At 46.9% G+C, this 15616-nt stretch overlaps 1 protein-coding gene across 3 annotated transcripts in view; it reads left to right on the top strand.

Moving 5' to 3' along the window:
- Window positions 1-15616, top strand: part of ARHGAP32 (Rho GTPase activating protein 32) — a 216407-nt gene that overhangs the window by 141881 nt on the left and 58910 nt on the right. For all 3 annotated transcript variants that reach the window (XM_066203621.1, XM_066203624.1, XM_066203622.1), the window contains 3 exons: window positions 1441-1563; window positions 3609-3686; window positions 10764-10845. In XM_066203621.1, the coding sequence (XP_066059718.1) occupies window positions 1441-1563; window positions 3609-3686; window positions 10764-10845 (283 nt within the window). The remainder of the gene's footprint in view (window positions 1-1440; window positions 1564-3608; window positions 3687-10763; window positions 10846-15616) is intronic.

Raw genomic sequence — 15616 nt, forward strand, 5'->3', positions numbered from 1 at the left:
TGACCTTGGCACTGCAGCAGGCACACACCTGCTCTTTCCAGGCCTGTTGATGTCACTGGAATTCTATCCTGAAAGCTTCATTCGCCTGATACCAGCACATAGAAAGTGTAGGACACACCGAATCAGAACCCATGCTAAGAGTACCGAGTTTTTTTCCTCGTTACCTGGATTTTGTCTCTCAGAAACATACTGTCCTGCTGATATTCACAAATGGAGGAGGTGGCAGTCGCAGGGGGTTGCTGGGAATGTTGGGTTTAGGGCTGAATCTCCCAGTGATGGATTGCAGAAGGCTCACTTATTTCAAAGCTCACTTATTCCTGCTCTCCTTTTTGCCAAGGCAATGCTGCAAATGTGGCACATTTCTGAAACTCAGCTGTCTCTGTTATGGTGTTTCCTTGCTCTCTCGGGGTTTTTTTAATCATTTTTCCCAGTGGCAGCTCCAAACCCAGTACATACTCTGTGCTCCTGTTATCTCCCCTGCAGACAGAGGTGCCCTTGTGCTTGCAGTGGCACAGTTTGTGTGTTGTGAAGTGCAGCTGCAGCACTGCTTTCAGGTTTAATGGTCTTGAAGCCTTTAAACAATAGCCCTTACTGGGGAGGAGGGCAGGGAAGGCTGGATGAGTGTCCAGCTGTCCCTGCTCAGGCTGGCTGCAGACGTGTGGCTTTCCATCGCCGCACACCAGGAATAGAAACAGCTATTAATAGACTGTTGCAGCTCCTTTTTGAATGGCTCTGATAAGGATTGAGTGTGATTTCCTGCAATTTTCCCCACTGATAGCCTTCTCGCCCTGAAATATTTTGGGATGAGAAAAATCTTGGAAAGCGGCAAAGGGAGGGAGGAAGTTGTAGAGAGAAATAAGATACAGGATTCACAGCAACAGAGTAGGCCTGGAGATCCCAGCAAACCCTGTGCACATGCAGTGCAGAATAATCTTTGTGACTCACTGAGAAGCCTACAGAATTTCACACAGAAATCTGGGAGTTTTGGAAGTAGGCTGATCATTGCAAGGGAGGGGTGAATGTTTTCTTAAAAAAAAAAAAAATAAAAGGGTGGGAGAAAATGGAAAGCAACATTAGATTTTGGTTTGACAGCATTTCCGCCTTCGCTCAGTACCTCGAGCATTAATTCCACCTTGTAGAGGATTTTTGTAGCACAGCTGTATTGCCATGGGAAACCACCATGATTTGGTGTTAAAGGGAGGTGCAGACCCTCACTGTGAGCTCCTGTTTGTACACAAAGGTGCACCAATCCAGCATTTCTCCCCTCAGTGGACGGGCACACCCGACCTTCTGGAACCCCACAGTGAGTTGTTCTGTCTGTGCTGTGCCCTCTCTCCTGGGGCCCCGGTCTGGGCTGTCTCTCTCAATCAGCTTGAAACCTCTAAATGCCTCCTCACTTGTCCTCAGCTGCCTCACAGTCCCCTGTGTTCTTTGTTTCAGATTGATAACAAGGGGAATCACCTGCTGGTCCATGAGGAATCATCCATTAACGTCCCTGCTATTGCTGCTGCCCATGTCATTAAGAGATACATTGCTCAAGCAGCAGATGAACTGTCCTTTGAGGTAAATAAAGCACTTGCGTTCCTTGTTGTCAGCTACAGATGAGTGCAATCTCTTTGTCTGGGCCGGTGTGCCCATCAGGAATATGTCCAGACACTTCCACAGTGTTTTGTGAGGTGAAGCTTGGAAGATTGAGTTAAATATTCGATCTGCAGTGAGTTGGACACAGGCAGATGTTCAGTCATCTTTAAAGTACAGCATTACTTGGCATTAGTGTCTTTGATTAACCAGCTCCTCTGAGCTGGCCCTGAGCAGATCTCACGTGTTTTCTGTTCAGGATGACTGTCCCTGTATGTGTGGACACAAGTTTCATTTCTCCTTGCCCAGGTTACACCACCTGGGTTCCTCTGAGCAAGTCCCTGTTGATAACCATTTTTAAGAGCTTCTACTCCCATGAGAAGTAAAGAACCAGACTGGCAAAGGATTGCTGCTTCAAGGGCAGGTGATGAGCTAAAACTGGTCTGAAAATCCAGCACAGGAGCTGCTGTGGAGCAAACTCCTGAATCTCGGGATGGTTTGGCTTGGGAGGGACCTTAAAACCTTTCCCATTCCACCCCTTGTCATGGGCAGGGACACCTTCCAGTAGCCCAGGTGGCTCCACATCCCATGCACGATCTCCAGATCAGACCCTGGAAGCTTTTGGTTGTCCAGAAGTTGTCTGTTTTACCCAAAAAGCAGCGGTGCATGCTCTGGTTGCCCTGCACAATGGCGCTGTTTCTACAAAACCTGTGAAGGAAAACAGTGGCCTGAGGAGCTTTGTGATCACATCCTTGGTGTGCAGCACAGGAAGGAAAAGTAACAGTGGTGGTCCGGTGCTACCAGGGGTTTGTTCATGTCCAAATCACGGCAAGCATTAGTATACCCCAAAGAATTGTGTGTTCAGAGGGACGTGTGGGCATGGCAGCTCTGAGCTGGAATCCAGGCAGCACAGGATCCAGACTGGATGTCAGCTTATGAGAGCACTGAAATGACACTCCCTGCTTGTAAATCTTGCTCCGTGCAGACGGGAAACTGAGGCACGTGTGGTTTCCAAGGGTGTGCAGTGAGACACCTCAGCAGAGCTGACACGGAACAGGATGGGAGTTTTACGATGCCTAGTCCTGTTCCTTAACTCAAATTATCTCTGTGTTTACTATTCTAAATTTCTAGTAGGCAGTTGCACAAGCAGCTGACTGGGGTTTGCTCCCCAGTTCTGAGGAACATCCTCTGTGTCTCTGCTCCTGTGGGGGCAGCAGTTTCCTTCATGTACATTTGCTTTGCTCTTGGTTCGCTATTCCCTGGAGGAAATCATTTCCCAGCGTGTCCGTCCTGCCTATCTGCAAACTGGGCATGTGGTATCTTTTCTGTAAAACACTTTGAGATCCATCAGTGTAAAATACTGGTGAAAGTTGGGCATGAATTTTTTCCCTACCTACCTGCAGTATTTATTCAGGTTCTTCTCATTTTCTTTATTAGAGGCCACACAGAGCTTGATTCAAACCAAGGCAAATTTAGCATTGGTTATACTGATTTCCTTTTGAACTATTGCAGGATTACAGTTGTATGGGAATGAGCAAAGCTTCAGAAAACCTGTCTGGTGTCCTTGGCCATTTTCCATGCCGTTGCTGTAGCACCGTCTCTCCTCTGTTCACTTCCTAACCCATGGCAGCTCGTCTGGGGCAGTGTGGGAGCTGCAAAGGCAGCTCTTCACTCTTTGCTGTGAGAGGGAACATGGAGACACATGTCGTTGCCTACAGACACATGGATAGGGCAGGTAGGAAAGATCAGTTCAGCCACTTGAGCAGATTTTCCCAAGTGTTTGAGACCATGACTGCAGTTTAACAAGAACCCTTCTGTACCCCTTGCCAGGGCTCTTCAGGCCCTTTTCCTTAGGAGCAGCTGTGTCCTGTGCTGGACAATCCAGGAACTCTTACACGTCATAGCTCGGCTTTGCAAAGGCAGATGTGTAGCTGCTCCAGAGTTTAGCAGTTTTTTTGCAGTGCTGAGACTGTGGTTATTGGAACTGTGCTCTCCTCCTGGCTGTGACTGATGCTGTTAACCTTTTGCAGGTGGGGGACATTGTGTCTGTCATCGACATGCCACCAAAGGAGCTGACCTCGTGGTGGAGAGGAAAACATGGGTTCCAGGTAGGCACCAGCACAGCCATGGCAGTGGGACTGGAATAAGAGCAGGAACCTCAGTGCTGTGTTCCTGGAGCTGCTCTGCCTGCTCAGGGTGGCTCAGGGGATTGAGCAGGGTGTCCCTGCCTTGGTGTCAGGGGACTCCCCTTCTCTCTGGGCTGGGGCTGGAGCAGACACAGGGTCTCCACTAGAAGTTTCCTTCCTCCCTCACCAAGGGAAGGAGGGCTGGCCGTGGCCTGTGATGGACAGCTGGCCTGATGGCACTGGAAGCTTGTGCTGCACCCCCTGCAAGGCAACTGACACTGTTACTCACATCATCCTCTTCCTTCCAGTAGCTAAAACCACATCAGGCAGAACGTAGAAGATTTGGAGAATCCCAGCTGATGAAACAGTGCTGCTGACTTGGACAAGCCACCCATACCTGTCTGTGTTTATTGTATGGTGTCAGTGGTGCTGGTCCCTGTAAATGTCACAGCACAGAGATGGAGACTGAATTTTCAAAAGGTCCTAAGCATACCTGGGGCTTAGGTACCAAACCCTCTGTGTTGAAATGGCACTGTCCTTCCAAGGAGTTTTTAATCCTTTAGATTTTTCCATTTGGAAATGTAAAAGCTTTAAAAGTCTCTTTTAATCGAGCAAATCCCAGAGCCACTGGGGGTTGGGGGTACTGATTGTGCTGTCTCACATTTCAGTTGTGCTCAGCCACAGGGATTTCCATCTGCAGCTGCTGTGAGTGGGTGGGATGAGGAGTTTGCTCTGCAGAGGCTCAGGATTGACCAGACACTTGTGTCATTTGGCATGGAAAGTCTTCTCAAGGCTCCTCAGGTTTTCCCTGACAGACCTTTCTGTGCCAGACCCAGCCTTGGCCCAGCTGTTGTCATGCCCAGCAGCTGGATCTCCCAATCCCAGCTGGATGCAGTGTAGTTACACCATCCCAGTGCTGTCTGCTCAGCCAGGGCATATGAGACACAGCTTTTGTTGGTTTTGTGTCAGGTGTGGGAGTTCAGGTGACATCTCATTTGTGAAATAAGAGCAGCATGGACATAGAATACTTGCTCTGAAATTTCATTTCTTTCTAAAGTTAACACACTGGTACTACTTGAACAAACTTTTGCTTCTGAACTGTGTTGTAGCTTTGCTGGACTTGGGCTCTAATCATAGAAGCCTTAAAGCTGAATATGCTGTACTGCCATGGAATCACAGGATGGCTTGGGGTGGAAGGGACCTCAGACATCAGTTCCAACCCTCAATCAATTAAGTGCTGTAATGCTGTTGGAATGATCAGCTTATGCCATGATTAACTCCCAAGTGAATCAATAAAGCAAAACAAAGCTACTATGTGGTCTGTGCCTGTGTGTGGACACTTTGCACAGGGTTTGGAATCCCTGTATGGGATATAGATCCCATTCAGTGTGGGCTCCCTGCGTGCCATCAGGCTGGCTGACATTGGAGCCAGGTCTGGAGAGCAGTACTGCTGATTAAAGGCACAGAAGCAAGGCAGCCCTTCTGCAGTTTGTCACGGCTTTGTACCTCTCAGATCACAGCGCTCCTGTTGTGCTATCCCAGCACAAAAATATGGTGATGAGCAGACTGCCTGAAAAGGGGGTTTTCTGTGTCCCTGCAGAGTCAGGCTCCTGACACAACACATATGAGCAGCTGCAGAAATACAGCACCATATTCTGTCCAACAGAAAATTCGGGGTGGAGTAATCTTGTGTCCTTAATGACAAGCAGGAGTGGTCACAGCGTGATCAGGTGACAGCCGCACACACCACGGAGATGCAGCTCTGTGTTCCCATAGCTCCAGGAGCTGTGTTTGCTCAGCATCTTAACCTGTGTGTTGAGTTGAAGGCTCATGAGCTCTAAATGTACAGAAAATGTACATTTCCTGATGGAATGAAATCTTTTGATGATACAAGCAGTAAGAATTCAGAGAAAGGGAATTTATCTCTGGTGTTGCTACACCACACCTAGAGATGAGTTACAGGCAGAAGTACCTGTGATGGATGCTCAAAAAGAGTGTGTAGGTGAAGAACGTTGTTACAGCAAGAGGTGTTGGGACAGATGAAGCTGTGCAGCCTCTAAAGCATTTGTTAGAGGCAAACAGTTCTGTTCCTGTTTAGGAACATTGCAATGATAGCAATATGTTGATCCAGTCATTTGAATTAATAAAATAAATCAACAGAGCCCCTCTTGCCAGTTGTGATTCAGAGAGCAGATAAAAGGAGAAGGTCCTGCCACCAAATGTTTGGTCAGCTTGTCCTGTTATTTCTCAGGTTTTTTGCTTCATGTTAGGGAAGGAGCAGGGTTTCATCAACCAACCACAGCTTCCATTATAAATCGTGTCTTGATAGGAGGAGAGCAAGAACACGGAAAAAAAATATATTGTTTTGCTGAAAAGGGAAAAAATTACTTCTTGACTTAAAGGTACTCCCTGTTTTTGTACATTTAAAGCAGCTGTGAGTTGTGTATGCCCAGGCAGGAGTGCCATCACTCCAGCCTGTCCTGCATCCCTTGGGATAATGGGAGGGCTGTGATGAAGAACTGGAGGCAGCTCTGCAGATGTGAGCCAAAGTCCAGCTCTGATAGGCTGCAAGCACCTGCAGCTTGGATTCAGCATGGAAGTCAGAGTGTTCCTGCCAGCCAGAGCTGTCCTTCAGGGATGACTCACTGGGTTTGTATCCATCACACTTCCCTGGCACAGTGCCTATGCTCTCTGCATACCTGAGGTCATGACTGCACTGCAACACGCCTAATCCTGTGTGAACAAAACAACCCATGAGGCTTCTTAGCATTTGCTCTGCTTAAAGTAAAATCATTTTTAAGACATCTTTCCTCAAGCCTTTTTCTCTTCCAGTGCCCTCAGTGTGAGTCAGTGCTTTCTCTGTAAAAATGTTACCTAAATTACAGCCACCTCCACATTAACAGCCTTCAGCCCTCTTTGTTCTGCTCTGCTTTAGATTCATGCTTTGTCTTTTCAATCAAGTAGCTCTGTGTCAGAGAGCTGAGTCATTGGGGACAGGCACTTGTTTGATGCACAACTGCCTTTGGTTGTCCTGAATTATTCTGGTTTTTGGGAATAGTTTCCTGAGGTGCAGAGCTACCCCACAACCTGCACTGCTGGAGAGGTGACAAAACCACGGTGTGCAGCCAGGGCAACTGAGCTGCTTTTAGCCAGGCTGTGATTGCAGCAGCTTCAACTGGTTGTGAGACTGCAGGTCCCAGTTCCAGAGAACCCCAGGATGGTTTGGGTTGGGAGGAACCTTAGGGATCATCCAGTCCCACTCCTCCCCTGGGCAGGGACACCTTCCACTATCTATCCCAGGCTGCTCCAAGCCCTGTCCAGCCTGGCCTTGGACACTTGCAGGGATCCAGGGGCAGCCACAGCTGCTCTGAGCACCCTGTGCCAGGGCATCACCACCCTGCCAGGGAAGAAGTTACTCCCAATATCCAGTCTAAATCCCATCTTACTCTGCCCTCTGGCAATGGGAAGCCATCCCCAGTGTCCTGCCATTCCTTCCCTTGTGCAAAGTCCCGCTCCAGCTCTCTGGTTTCCCAAAGTGCTGCTGGCACACCAGTCAGGAATGGACAGTCAACAAGTACCATCCCACACAGGCATTTTTTTCTGGGTAAAAGAAATCAAAAGAGTTTCGTGGCCCAGGTATTCAACTTTCTTTAACAGGAGCTCAGGATAAGAGGAGTAACAATGCTGTTCCTCCTGTTAGTAGTGCCCTAAAGTGGAGGAACATTTCAGCAGGGACTCCTTCGGGAGCGAGGTGAGGGTGTCCTGCTCTCTGTGTGGTCACTTGGCAAAGACTCAGTGAAAATTCTGCTCAGGAAGGCCAAAGAGGCCATAACAACTTGCAGTTTCCTTGTCAGGTTTTGCTAGACTGTCATCGATTTAAAAGGAAAAGAGAGAACTTTTTTGAGTAAAATTGAATCCACACTTTAGATTATGTCAAACCCAAAAAACCAATCCAAACGTCTCAGACAATGTTTCATTTGCCATTTACGTTGCTAGTGCTTCCTCATTTGTTTGAATTCCCTCCCCGTAAACTGAAAATTATCATTGTTACTCTGACTTTTCCCCTTAAAGCCTCTTGTGTCCTCCAGTTTTAGCAGGCACTGGCATAGAAGTGAAAAGATTAAGCTGTAGTAGGTGTTGGAGAACAGTTCTCATGCACCAGCAGCCTGTACCTTCCTCCTCTGGTGAAGATGCGTAGTGATACAGTTAACCTTTGGATGACCTTGCATTTATCTAAATATATACTACCCTGGCTATTAATTTTCCTACGTTGCCAAATCCTTTAATCCTGGCTCAAGCTCTCATAGTGCCTTGCTACATCTGTTGAGATTAACTCTTGGACTAAACTCATTTATTTATGCAAAATCATAGAAAACTTCCCATGGGAGGAGAAGTGGCATCTTTTAAGTGAGTGGGAATGAGGCACAAGTTGTGGGTTATAACCCCAACAAGGATCTCCTGGGGATCTTGCAAGAAAAGTTAGAATAAGCAAGTCTGAAGATGTAATTAATTTCTAGCAGTGAGTCATCATCAGGGAGCCAGCACAATTCTTTGCCTCTAAAAATCCATTGTAATTATTGGTGTGAACATGGCAGAAGTAATACGTGGACAGCAGGTAGAATGTTTGATTTGGGAAAGTTCTGGGATATCTGGAAGCAGTGGCATAACCATCCAGGGTCTTTCATTTCTGAATTCCTGGTTAGTGTGTGGTACAGTGCACCCAGAAACACGAGAAATATTGTGTTAACAGTCAAAGGCAAATGAGTTTTGATTTCATGTCCATCATTTGATTAAATGTTCAATGGTGTGGGATCTGGGGTTGGATTTAGATCCGGATTTAGATGATTAATGGAAGGTTGGGGTCCCAGGACTTCAGGTTTCTTTCCACAGACAATGTGGGCAATTACTGAAAATGGAAGAAACTTCATCACTCCAGCTGTGAAGTTTCCCAGATGATGTCTGTGTGGTGGGCTGAGACTCTCCCTGGATCTGTGCATTTTTCCTAATATAAAAATTGCTTCTTGTATCTCTCACGTAGGAAATGTCCAGCAGAGACTCTCAGCTACAGTGAAGTGTTAAAGCTGGGGCTGTTTGGCCTGGGGAAGAGAAGATTGTGGGCAGACCTTAGAGCACCTTCCAGTGTCTGGAGGAGCTACAGGGAAGGTGGAGAGGGACTTTGCATCAGGAACTGATGTGACTGGACAAGGGGGATTGGTTCAAAATGAAAAAAGGGAAAATTAGGTTGGATATAAGGAGAAAATTCCTCCCTGTGTGAGTGGGGAGGCCCTGGCACAGGGTGCCCAGAGCACCTGTGGCTGCCCCTGGATCCCTGGCAGTGTCCAAGGCCAAGCTGGATGGAGCTTTGGAGCATCCCGGGGCAGTGGAAGGTGTCCCTGCCATGGCAAGGGTGGGACTGAACGATCCCTAAGGTTCCTCCCAACCTAACCCATCCTGGGATTCCATGATTTAAAACCATGAAGTGTATTTTGTTTAATCATCACACTTCTGTGTCCGTGCCCCTCAGTCTGTTCCTTGGCATCTCCCAGCAGAGCAGATCCCTGAGCCACGAGCTGCCAGAGGAAGGACCTCTGTATGTGATGCTGCTGTTCATGCTAATTTTCTGATGTTAATTGGCACATTTCTGTCTATAAACTGCACAGAAATCCCCGCTGTGTTCCATAACTCCAGGATACCATGTCCTTGCAGACCTGGCACACCCAGCTGAGGGAGTGGCTGGTGTTGGGTTTTGGGTGGGTTCTGTGAGTCACTTGTCATGCCCAGGCCAGTCCCAGTTACAGGGAACCCCAGCTCAGAGCCCAAGTGCCGCTCCGACAGGTTCTGCCCTGAGCTCAGAGTCCAACAACAATCCTATTTCAAGTCCGTGACATCGTGTGATGGGGGACAGCTTATCCTTGTGGTTTGGCAGAGCACTGCCCTGCTGGATGTTGGGGGTGTGGGAAAGAGGAAGGTGTGTGCTCTGTTGCTTCCTTTGGGGAATTTGGAATAACTTCAGTCTGGACACCCCACACATGACACTGCCACCAAACTGCTGGGAGGTTGGTGGGGGAAAATCAGCTTGGAGTAGGAAGGAGATCAATCTTTTTCCATGGAGACAAAAGGGAATTGTGTAAGAGGAATTAATAGAAGAGGGACTGTCTGCCAGGCTTGGTGCTGACTGCTCTGTGCCTCCAGAGGATTTCATGGATGTGTCAACATGACTGGCACAGTCCTGGCTCAGTTCTGCTCAGATGAGCTCGTGGCCCATCCTCTGGCTCTTTCCCTGGTGTTCCTGTGGTGTTTGTGCTGAATTGGTGCTTCCAGCTGTCCCAGTCATGGGCCTGACACAGGATAGGCAATCCTGCCCAGCCTCAGATGAGGAGTCTGGGGAGGTGCTGGTGCCTGACTTACATCTCACAAACAGGAGCTGTGCTGGGTGAGAAACACGGAGAAAAGGTGGGGAAAGATGGACTATGGACTAAAGTTACCAAAGGTCTGCTCTGGTCTGAGTTTCACCTGGGATGAGAGTAAGAAGAAAGATGCTGTGAAATAAGAGAGAAGGTGGGGATGCAGGGAAGTACCAAATTCCTCTCTGGTCACAGCTTAGTCTGAATCTTTGAACAGGGAAAGGGAAATAATTTCACTTCTCCCCAGATACAGCACTCCTCTTGAGTGGCATGGGAATGTCTGCAGGCACATGCTACTCCAAGAAAACATCAGAATCCTTCCCATAGCCTTTAACTCTTATGCTAGTTTAGAGGCACTCTCCAGCCTTTCTGCCTTTGAGGGGCTGGAGGGAGAAATGCTGAATTATAGGTCAGTGCAGGGACACTGCAAATTAACATTTAAAGTTAATCACTCCAGGACCTTGCAGTGCCTTGGGTTCTCGGATTGTTCTCTCTCAGGGTGCTGGCAGCAGAGCAGAACCTGCAGGTGTCAACGACTGCTAGTCATTTGATGCTGGATAATGTCATGGAGCATCAGGCCGGCGGAGTTGAGGGGAGATGTTGGTTGAGCAGTTCAGCTCATAATACTCAATTCCCTCTTTCTGTTTTACTCCAGGTTGGATTCTTTCCCAGTGAATGTGTTGAACTCATCAATGACAAAGTCCCTCAGTCCGTGACCAATTCGGTGCCAAAACCAGGTGTGTAAATCAGCTTTTTTTGATGCAATGAACTGGACTGGAGTTCTCTTTGTGTGTTCCATGTTTAATACCTCCTTCACACGTGTCATGAATGTTGATCATCCCCTGCACATCCTCATGCCCCTCTCTGGGCAGTTCCCACTGTTAAATGTCTTTCACGTGCTGTACAAACTTGTATCAATGTCCTCCTCCTGCCTGACTGGAAGGATTTAAGCCTGTCAGAATTCCAAGATAGTTCGAGCAGTCTGTAAGGAGAGATTCCATGAAACATCCCAGTTCTGGGTGACCAAGGGAGTGTTGCATGTCAGGATTTTTTATACAGAACACAGATGAGCAGGAATGTTTGTCTGATCAGATGGAATAGATCACCTTGGTACTGGTGCTTTCTGCTTGAGGACAAATAGAGGAAGTTGGATGTAACAGAATTGGAATGCCGGTTGCTTGTGCTCTGGGTGCATGACTCCGTCTGCTTCCTCCTGCCTTCTGGACAGTTCTGTATTGTAGGAAAGACAGGCAAATTAATCCAAAGTTCTGCTGAAGGAAGGAAAAATAAACAGAGAATGGGATTTTGGAAATGACTCTACTGTCAACCTTCCCATCCTTTCAGTGTGTTCTGGAAGTGATTTGCATTAGGTGTGCTGGCATAACTGAGATCTCTGTAAAATTTACTGGTGGGGAAGGTGAAATTAAAAAAAAAAACACCTCTATATTCATATAGGTAAAGATATTTCTATATATCTTTAGTATTGAGAAGAAGATTGAATGTGCTGTTCTTTCTTAAAATGTTAAGCAGCTGGGAAATGGAGTTGAACTGCTAGCACTTTTCTCATCCCTCTTCACTATTTTAATGCTGTTCCTTATCTCGGCAGATTGCTGACTTGATACTTTAAAACAAATAGATGCAATTCGAAAGCTTGACTTTTCCCAAGGGAAACAACAGCATTTTATTAGCTCAGAGCTCTGGAGTTTGGTGGAAAGTCATGGATAGCCCAAGCTGTGAGTGCTCTGCAGTGATCTGTGTGCTTTGGAGAGCTGGCAGGTCGGGGCAGGGGTGTCCTCAGCTATTGGCATTGCCAGCCTCTGACATTCCTGGGAATATGCACTTGGTAAGAGAGGCACAGAGATGGGGATTCCCTGATTCCCTGGATACAGGGAATCCCTGTGCCCAGTCACTGCTCCATCAGCTAAAGCAGGAAAGGCAACTTTCAGCCTAAACACGAGCAAATGTTCATTGTTAAACATGACTCTGGCAATTCAGTGTGCTGAGCTGCTGGGGAGCGGTGTCTCTGCTTTAGGGGGAGAAAATGGAGCAGAGTAGATGAAAGGATGAATTGGTTCTGTTTGGCTTCAACAACACACTGGGGAGTGGATTTCCCCCTTCAGCCCTGGGAAATGTTTGGTATGAATTTGGCACCACAAGCCCACGTCCCATGAAAAGTAGTAAGTTGGAAGATATTGCCAAGTCCCAAGGGTGTCCCCTGACCCTCCCTGATGATTGTTCCATGGGTACATTAAAAGGCTTCTCTAGGAGAGCTCTAATGAGCTTCGAGATGTAAGGAATGGTGCAGCTGATCCCGTCACCCTGCTGCTCCTGTGCACACAGAATTCCTGATGCCACTCCTTGGGTGCATTCTTTGTGCAGCTTGGGAAGTGACGGCGCTTGCGTGATGTTGGCAAAAGTCTGGAATTCCTTCCTTGGACCCTGCAAAAGCTGGTGGGAGAGGAGTCAGGAAGGAGGTTCCTGTAGTTAGGGAATGCTGGATGTGGTGCTGACTCCAGGAACTCTGTGGCTAGATGAAAAGTGCTGTGTGAGATGGGTGAGAGGAGGAAGGCAGGAAGGAGTTCAGGTTCCAGATGTGCCTGTACTGCCCAGGGAGGTGGCACGGGGCAGGACTGAGTGCTGGAGCATCCTGGGTGCTGCCAGATGGGAAACTAGATCTTCCAAAGGGCACCCTGCAGAGCCAGCTGGGAATGGCATTGCTGGGATAATGCTCTTTCCCCCATATTCCTGCATTTTTTGTTTTCCAATCTGTGCCTTATGCACACCGGGTATTTCTCATGCACTTAAATACCCACGTTAATCACTTTTCTCCCTGTACCTGTATTTAAAACATCCACTTGACTATTCCCAAGGAACAGAGACTTTCCTAAAAGTCTCACTTGGAGCTCTTGTCCTCATTTGACATTAGCAGGGTACTTGATCTTGAATTAATGTGAAGTTTTAGATTTGGCCTTGATGAGCTGCACTTATCAACAGGCCAACTTTGATTTCTTTAATCAAAATATGATGTGTGGAGCATCCAGGACATTGTGTATGTGCAGGGTAAAGCTCTTTGCCGCGCAGGAATTTCCAAACACAGAATTCCTCATGCTGCTTAATTGTCCCTGGATCTGGCTGGGCTGAGGAACCTAATGAAAAGCAGATGGAAAGCAGGGAACTTCCTGCCCTGGGTTTCTATTATTATTTATAATTAGAGGGTTTGATGTGCACAAGGGATGGGGACAGCATTTTAATGGAGCCATAAAATATTGCAGTGGTCTCTAATGGCAGGTCAGTGACTGCAGTTCCATGGAGATGAAACATAGGGAAGGGCAGAGGAGGGTTGGGATTGAGGGCAAACTCTGCTTTTGGAAACAGTATTTTCATGGACTGCGGCAGGACGTGCTTTGTCCCAGCAGTGATGGAGCCAGGGCCTGGGATAAGGGATGGAAAATGGGCCATACAGAAAAACTGGCCTTCCTAGTCACTTCTGAACAGTCAGAGTCATATGAGAGAATATCAGTTTTGCCCCGAGTCATCTCTCAAATATATTTGACAATAAAGTTTGGAGTCAGGAGAAGAAAGGTACCTGTTAAGAGGTGTTTTCCCTCCTGTGTTGGACTAAGCTTCTGCCCTCTTTTTTCATGTTCAGTCCTGTAAGAAAATGGGTTTTTTTTTCCCAGCTGGGATGCAAATGCTTTCCTGACTGTTTCTATTTATGTAAAAAACCCTGTGAAGATCTAGGAAGGTTGTGTGGGCTCATCAAATCCCACGTTTCTTGAGCCCTCTCCTTTTCTCTAAATTCTCCCAGTGTTCTTAGTGGGATGCAATACTCTAATGATAATTTTTTAGCCTAAAATATTATATTGGATTGATATCTACTATTTCATAGTTAATATTATTGCTTTAGCCGAATTTCAGTGCCAGAATAGATGGAATCAGCTCATATTCATGAGGATTTTTAGAGATCCAAGATAAAGGCTGCATTTGAATTTCAGATATTCAGAGAGAAGTGTATCTTTTCAATATTCAGTGCTGCTCAGAAGGAAAAGTGTGAATAGCTGCTCTGGATTTTCCTTCTAAGTGAACATTTGTGAATTGCCTGAACTTTGTGGCTGTGCTGACTCTTTTCATCCCCCCCTGTCCATCTCTGTTTTTGGGAACAGTGTGTTTATGTCCATGTGTGCTTATGTTGTCCCCACTCCTCACTCACAGGCAGTGTCTCAGCTCTCTCTTTCAGTCCCTTTCTTCCTCAGAATTCTGGATATTCATAGTTTAGCAGTATTTTAACCCACATGTCACACCTTACCTCATTTGTGCAGTTTGGTTTTGTCTTTTCCTGACAAGCAGCATTCTCCTGTGACCCAGCTTCACTGCAGTGGCCTTGGCAGGGTCGTTTTGGGGAAGGTTTTAACTTGGTCTTTGCTGGGAAGCAGCTGCTTTCGGTGGGGAAACACAGAATTAAGCTGCAGTTTGCAGGGGGACAGTTAGAGCTGAAGAGAAGAAATGGGGGATAGAAAGGTAATGTTTCACTTTTGTTCCTCCCCCCAAAATAAGCATTTTGAAAGCCTGAGGGTCATTCTCACAAAGAATGTATAACGTAGCAACTCTAACCAACTCTATGGAGGAGTTTTCAAATTCCTGTCTCATCCATTTAATTTATGTTTGAGAGGTGAAGGTGCTCTTATGAGACACAACATTAAAAGGTCCCCTGTCAGTACTACAGGCTGTTGTGAATGACTAATTTTCTTTTTAAAACATCAATAACAGATCAATCTGGGTCAGTACACCCAAGTCAAATAATCCACTGAATTTCAGAAGAATTGAAATATAGCTCTGGATCAAGCAACAGGCTCTGCCCTGACCTCCTGCAGGCTCTGATCAGTGCTGGAAAAATTAATTTTAACTGCAAAAATGCAAACTGAGACACATTCACTGAGCTGTTGTAATGACAACAAGGCCATGCCTGGTTTATAACAGGCTCATTTCTAATCCCTGGATAAAAAACATGGTGGTCCATTTTTTATTTTAATAAAAATCAGAAAGAAGAAAGTACAAATAGAGCTTAAATCCTGCAGATGCCCCGGCTGAGCAGCCATTTGACACTGATAAGAGCATCATGTCTTAATTAGTTCTTTTATAAAGAAAACAGGGGAAGTGAAAGTGTACCTAATTAGTACCAGTCTTGTTAATCTGAAGTAAACAACGCAGTTGTTTGGTGTTCCTGCCACTGTCTCATTAAAGCTGAATTAAATGGAAATGTGCTGAGCCAAGGCAGGTCTCCCTTTCCAGGGGGAAGCAGAGAGGGAATGAGCACCCAAAGCTGCCCAGGCTGCCAGCTCGAGCTGCTGATGAGACAGGAACTGCCTCCAGCCCTGCCAGGCCTCAGGACCACAATCCTGCAGGGAATCCCGATCCCTTGGACATGGGGATTCAGGAGGAAAGGCCAACAGTGGGAGTGTGGGAACTACTTCAGGAGAGTCCACGTCCATGTCTGCAGGAATTTCCCCA

The sequence above is a fragment of the Chamaea fasciata genome, unplaced genomic scaffold (assembly GCF_029207755.1).
Source record: "Chamaea fasciata isolate MVZ Bird 193981 ecotype frontalis unplaced genomic scaffold, bChaFas1.0.hap1 SCAF_24, whole genome shotgun sequence".
NCBI lineage: Eukaryota > Metazoa > Chordata > Aves > Passeriformes > Sylviidae > Chamaea > Chamaea fasciata.